General features: G+C 32.2%; 1 protein-coding gene across 1 annotated transcript in view; it reads right to left on the bottom strand.

The window, feature by feature from the left end:
* LOC125028950 (leucine-rich repeat-containing protein 57-like) overlaps nucleotides 1–7,500 on the bottom strand; it is an 8,888-nt gene that overhangs the window by 397 nt on the left and 991 nt on the right. The window contains exons 2-6 of the mRNA XM_047618600.1: nucleotides 5,048–5,180; nucleotides 4,714–4,837; nucleotides 4,141–4,285; nucleotides 3,823–4,008; nucleotides 1–2,969 (exon numbers count right to left, since the gene is read on the bottom strand). The exon at nucleotides 1–2,969 is cut by the window's left edge and continues 397 nt beyond it. Of these exons, the coding sequence (XP_047474556.1) occupies nucleotides 2,928–2,969; nucleotides 3,823–4,008; nucleotides 4,141–4,285; nucleotides 4,714–4,837; nucleotides 5,048–5,180 (630 nt within the window). The 3' untranslated portion in view covers nucleotides 1–2,927. The remainder of the gene's footprint in view (nucleotides 2,970–3,822; nucleotides 4,009–4,140; nucleotides 4,286–4,713; nucleotides 4,838–5,047; nucleotides 5,181–7,500) is intronic.

The raw sequence follows: 7,500 nt of genomic DNA, 5'->3' as shown, positions 1-7,500 counted from the left end.
GTTCCACAAGAAAATAAAGTAAATTCCAGTTGACTTCTAAATACAATAGAAAGTGTTACATATAGGCATACTATACTTTTTATGATTTTTGTGTATTTTAGGCCTATTGTTCAACGGCTCTATAACCATATTCAGGTGTAGGATAAACGAAAATCTTTTATACCATTTAACCTGAAGAGGAATAATACAATTATTTAAAGATTTTCTATATCTTTATTCTTGCTGTTACATCCATACCTGAACATGATGACATAACATTCACTCAACGATGATATATCATTTACTCGGTGATAGAGGACATGTGCAAACTTACAATAAATTTATTTGAATGACGTAATACATGATCTTCAAAACAGAAAAAGACTGAACCAATGTCATTTCACTACATATGCTTATTGAAATTATCTCATCACAATCGTAGTCCTCCAGAGTAATACACAATACACTTTTTGCTTCTGAGTTCTATTCTTTATTATTACCTTCCAAAAGACTTGTTTTTCTTTCATATCTAAAGTCTCAGTTTTCCAACTATTCTTCAAAGAATTATATATTGTATACATTTATTTATAAGATTACTTAGGAACATCCAAATGATATAAACTCTTTCCTGACCTTGTATAGAACTACTGTATAACATACATAGGGAAACCTAAATAAAAATGATGATAAACAAAGAATCATTCTTGTGAAAAACGCCTCATAATGATGTAATGATTATGCGAGACCCATACTTACAATCATTCAAGTAAAGAGGAGCATATGAATTGACAATATACACGAGTTAAAAGTGGAAAAAAAACTGCATGTTTATTAAAAATAGTCGTGCAAAAATATTTCAGATTTATATATAAAGGCTTGGCAACTAGCTAATCTTTACTGACACCTACTATAACTACGAACCTATGACACCTTATACCTGCTTACTCACGGACTGTAAGCAACCATAGATCCATTAACATTCATGCCAACACGAAAACTACTTTATAGCTGGTGAGAAGTCAGCATATCCTGCTTTGCCGACTTTTTGCTTAAGGCAGTAATGTTTCTCCTATATTGGAATATGCAAGTTAGCAACCTAACAACTGCAACAATGCAAAAAGAACTTGGTAACCATTATCCAAAGTTTTTTCTTTGTTTTTGTTTTTTCTTGAAGCGGTTTACTTCCACAACCGGCCCAGAGAGCTTCCTCTGTAAGTTCTTGAAGAAAGAATTGAAGCAAAGTAGCTGAAAAGTCATGACAAAAAAAAAGTACATAAAGGTACCTCTTTCTTAGATATCATATGATCTTTGTCTGTATCAAGCTGGTTATAACTCAGAAACTAAGAATAAAAGATAAATTGAATTCACTGGTTTAAGGCAAGGAAAAAACACAATAACAGAATATTATGATCTGAATACCTAATTACATTACGAATGGGTTTGATAGATCTCATGATGGCCAGCAGCTTTTAAATACGACTGAGTGCTCATCTGTTGGTAATAAATGCAAACACACATAAGACTAACTCCTCCATCACTCTCACTGGTAATAAAGCAGAAAAATACACATCTATAAAATAAATTCATGTAAACAGAACATAAATAAATACATCAAAGCACCTGGTAACCTCCATAAAGCTGCTCTCAAAAAAAAAACTATTACAATTATGATATCATATTCAAGCAGTTTCTTTCTACACATGTTTACTTATTTATGCTCAATTTCCACAGACGACCTACACTTCGTACACTCAGAATTTCTATTTTTTTTACAATGCATGAATTACACTACATCCACATTTTACAGGCATTCACAATAAAGGAAAACAAGCAAACACTCTTATCTTTATGAAGACACATTTGGAAAACATAATCGCTCCTAAACACAAGAATCAACTTATCACATCTGCAACATGGATTAAGTCTACGATCATAGAAAAAAAAAATTGTAACCACAACAAAAGCAAAGAGCAAAGAACATAACATGCCCCTGAACGTCATTATGAGTTTAATGTGATCCTCGGCCATGTTTACACCTCAGTCAGGCATGCAACAAACTATGTGGCGGCAGATTTCCAAGGGGTTTGAGGCCTATGTGTCTGCTCCTCAAGCAAAATAGAACAAGCGATATTTTTTCCGTTTGGCATCTCAGGTTGAGGTAAATATTAGCCTGCTAAAGGCAACCTATAGCATTTTTAGTATATACAATCCTTCTTCCTATTTTTATTTTCCTTTATACAGCACTGCCTTTCTGTCTTTCATATTGTGTTATGTTTTTAACACACATAATAAGTTAGAAGAGAGAATACACACAAAAAATTATATAACCACAAAAAAGAGTTGTTTACAAAAGAGTTGTTTACATTAATGGTATATCATTGCACAAAGCCTTTAAAAACATGCATAAAATCATATACATTTGAAAAGTAAATGCTTCACTGCAATAACAGAAAAGAGGCACATTTATTGCAGTATATTCTTTAAATGACAAAATCATATACATATACTGTACAAACAAACCTTGACTCTACTTCCAGTATTCTTGGCCAAGGAGGACTGAAGCAAATGCCAAGAGACAACAGAGCAGAAATGAAGCAACAAATAAGCTGGCATAAGCAGTGCACCAATACTATGGCAAGGCAGCACCACAGATTGAATAGGAATAAAGCAAAAAAATGCATTTGTCTTTATAGGTGCTGACAAAAGCTTCCCATCAATAAATAAATACAAACTGTAATACAAATATGTACACTTTCTTTGTATACTATAATATACATCACCAGCTTATGCCTCAGGAATATTATGCCTGAAGTCTGTGTTTTTCTTTGGTTCTCATGTTAATAATATGTATGCCTAACAGATCCAATCTCTTCAGAGTAATTTTATAGTCTTGGCTCTGTCTCTTCTGAATCAGTGCTTCATTTCCTGCAGTTTGTCTGAAGCCTCATTTAGAACATCTTCTTCTTTACTGCTGTGTATCTCTCCATGTACTGAAAGCAGAACAGGAAATCATGTTAAAAATAAGCCGTCATTCCAAACCAATTTCTCCACAGATACCTCATCATACCATTAGTGTCTTTTAACACCTAGAAAATTAGATAAACTGAAGGCAAAGGTAAAATATGAAACAAGAATAAAAATAAGGCAGATTATCACAAGCATACTGCAAAAATATCAGATCCATCACTGTCTGTGTCATGAAATGAAGCTTTACCCAATGTTGCCAGAATAGCAAGAAGACATGCCATGTCCACAGAGCCCTTTTTGTTAATTGTCTTTGCACATAAATAACTCTACAATGCTTTATGACTAAGGAGTCAATTCCTAGTCCTACCTAGCTCAACTGTTTACTCTTTTCCTTAACTTTCAAAAAAAAAATCATACTATTTGTATTAATAAAATAATGATGATGATGATGATGATGATGATGATGATGATGATGATGATGATGATGATGATGATGATGATGATGATGATGATGATGATGATGATGATTATCGTGATGATTATCGTGATGATTATCGTGATGATGATGATGATGATGATGATGATGATGATGATGATGATGATGATGATGATGATGATGATGATTATCGTGATGATTATCGTGATGATGATGATGATGATGATGATGATGATGATGATGATGATGATGATGATGATGATGATGATGATGATGATGATGATGATGATGATGATGATGATGATGATGATAATGATAATAATAATGATAATGATAATGATAATGATAATGATAATGATAATGATAGTGATGATGATGATTATGATGATGATGATGATGATCCTCGAGTGAAAGATCAACTTTTCTCTTCTCTATTTTACCTTGGAATGCCCCTCTAATTCTTCAAATTCCTTCATCTGGAACAAGTTTCCTTCGAAGCACAGCAGTGAGACCTGGGACTCCTGCAGGAGCTCAATGGGGATTCCCGTGAGAGTCAGGCAGTTCTCCTCCAGACGGAGGGTTTTCAAGCGGGGACACGATGCAATTGAGGGTGATATCGAGGAGACCTGGGGGAAAGAATATTCGGTCAGAAAAAATAAACACTGATCTTGCATGTAGTTTCTTCCCTGCTCATGATGAATTGCTGTACCTTTATTTAATTTCTTTTTGATTTTCCAATTTCACAATTAGCAGCATACCTGATTCATATTCAAGTTAACTTCTACTGCCTGAAGATCTTCTATGCCATCAGGCACCTCTGTGATCTTATTGCCGCTGATATCCAACACATCCAGCTGGGGCAGACCACACAGTACCACCGGGAATTCTTTCATATGATTATCACTGTTGGTAGAAAGCATAATTACATCATTTTGTTTTATCTAAATAAAAAATAAAAATATGGATATAACGAGCAAACACAGGTAGTCTGTATACAATTTACTGAGCATTTCTTCTTATATTATCTTTGTTTTATAAACACAAAAAACAATGCAAGTGCTGATATATAACCAGCAAACACATGAGAGTAGTACCCATAAACTTTACTTCAGTATTTCATCCTCCTATGTCTTCCTTTCAGTAACTACAATGGCATACAATTTAAGACATATTTCTTCTGTGGATATTCAACATACTTCTATTTATTTCCTGCAACTTTAAAAGTAAAAATAAAAACATAAAGTAATGGTATTAGCTTTCACATAATGAACGTCTGGTCTAAGGTCTTTCAGAAAGCATGTTACCATAAGTTACTCAACCCAACAATTTACCTGATTATGACTGATTTCAAATGCTTTAGGTTAGACATTGAAGCAGGAAGAGAAGTAATATGATTGGACACCAAAGACAACGACTCGAGTTTTGTCAGGCTTCCAATATCCTCTGGGATGCTGCCTGCAAAGTGTAAGAAAAATTATCACAATTTCAAACTCTTCATAACAACTTATGTTAGAAATAACTTAACTTTATACATACCATTTGACAAGCTCATGAATTACCATAAACCTAAATCACATGTAAGGCCAAAGGATACTTTATTCAACATGAAAAGAGTGAAAACACAGTGAAACTTCCATAATTAGTAAAATTTCTCATGCATCTTACCAATTTTATTTCCATTCAGATTCAAATGCTTCAAGTTGGAGAGACTGGACACAGAAGGTGGAACGGATGTCAGCTTGTTCGTCGACAGATCAAGTGTCCGCAACACCTTACTCATTGACGAGAGGTCTGGAATCTGGAGAGAATTACATTTAGAAAAGTATCACTTCTTTTCATATGTTTTTCTTATAATGAATTTCATATTCAGACATAGATATAAGTTACATAGATAAACAAGTGGATATGTAGATAAACTGGTAAGACAGACATACAGTCAAAGACATAAATGCATACATATACATATAAATTAAACTTATATACATACATACATATTTAAATATATATATATGCATATATATATATATATATATATATATATATATATATATATATATATATATATATATATATGTATATATATACATATATATATATATATATATATATATATATGTGTGTGTGTTTGTGTGTGCATATGTATATGTATATGTATATGCACATGTCCATGTACATAGACATGTGTGTATATATATATATACATATATATACATATATATACATATATGTATACATATATGTATATACATATATATATGTGTATGTGTATATGTATATGTATATATACATATATGTATATATATTAGTGTATATATACATATAAACATATATATATATATATATATATATGTTTATCTATATATATGTATGTATATATAAATATATATACAAATATATATACATATATATATATATGTATACACACACACAAACATATATATATGATTTTATATCAAAAGAATCTTATTAAAATATGTATATGTATATGCATATAAATGTATATGTATATGTATATGTATATGTATATGTATATGTATATGTATATGTATATGTATATGTATATGTATATGTATATGAATATGTATATATATGTATATGTATATGTATATGTATATGTATATGTATATGTATATGTATATGTATATATATGTATATGTATGTCTATATATATATTTATATGTATATGCATGTGTATATGTATATGTAAATGTATATGTATATGTATATGTATACGTATACATATATATAAATGAATATATATACGTATATGTGTATATGTGTATATATGTATACATATGTATATATATACATATATATACAGATATGTATACATATGTATATATATACATATATATACATATATACATGGATGGGTGGGTGGCTGGGTGTTTGGGTGGCTGGGTGGGTGGGGGGAGGGGGGGATGAGTGAGTGAGTGATTGAGTGACTGAGTGACTGAGTGACTGAGTGACTGAGTGAGTGAGTGAGTGAGTGAGTGAGTGAGTGAGTGAGTGAGTGAGTGAGTGAGTGAGTGAGTGAGTGAGTGGGTGAGTGGGTGAGTGGGTGAGTGGGTGGGTGGGTGGGTGGGTGAGTGAGTGAGTGAGTGAGTGAGTGAGTGAGTGAGTGAGTGAGTGAGTGAGTGAGTGAATGAATGAATGAATGAATGAATGAATGAATGAATGAATGGATGGATGGATGGATGGATGGATGGATGGATGGATGGATGGATGGATGAATGAATGAATGAATGGATGAATTAATGAATGAATGAATGAATGAATGAATGAATGAATGAATGAATGGATGGATGGATGGATGGATGGATGGATGGATGGATGGATGGATGGATGGATGAATTAATGAATGAATGAATGAATGAATGAATGAATGAATGAATGAATGAATGAATGAATGAATGAATGAATGAATGAATGAATGAATGAATAAATTAATGGATGAATGGATAGATGAATGGATTTAACAATATACAGAATTGATAAATTAATAAAATGAGCAAATAAAAAGATACACTGACTGACAGACAGACACATGAATACGGTGAGACAAATAACTAGACTCTTAAGTTTTTATTTTTGCCCCCTTCACCTAAAGACAAAAAATTAATAATAAGTTGCAAAAGGAAAGACAATTATGAACATGAGACCACTTATAAGCCTATTCAAACTATTATTTACTTGTTGAGGAAAGATTCATCAAAGTATTCCTAGATGTTCAATTCTGTAAACAACAGGAAATGAAAAATACCCTTAAAATGACTTGACAATTCTAGGCAATGTTGTTTTTAGTTTGCTTATTCTTTATGACATTTTGAAGGCAGTTCGGTAAAGGTTCTTGTATCAAGGTGTTGCTGTATCAGTTACAGTATAGGTTATAGCCTACAGTGAGGATGTTGGATATACAATGACTGTACATCCAAGAGGTTTATCATCAGATAAGAAACCAGCTCTTGTTCTAACCTGCCAGAATAACATGGAGGATGTTTGTGTGTATTTTGCTTTAGTGCCATGAGATGCAGAGGCAATCACAATCACTGTACACTCAGTGTGCCACATAGGTGAGTAAAAACTATAACAAAATCACATAGTTCACATCTTGATTT

This window comes from Penaeus chinensis, chromosome 9 (genome assembly GCF_019202785.1).
Source record: "Penaeus chinensis breed Huanghai No. 1 chromosome 9, ASM1920278v2, whole genome shotgun sequence".
NCBI classification, from domain to species: domain Eukaryota; kingdom Metazoa; phylum Arthropoda; class Malacostraca; order Decapoda; family Penaeidae; genus Penaeus; species Penaeus chinensis.
This window is presented reverse-complemented; position numbering and strand designations above follow the sequence as displayed.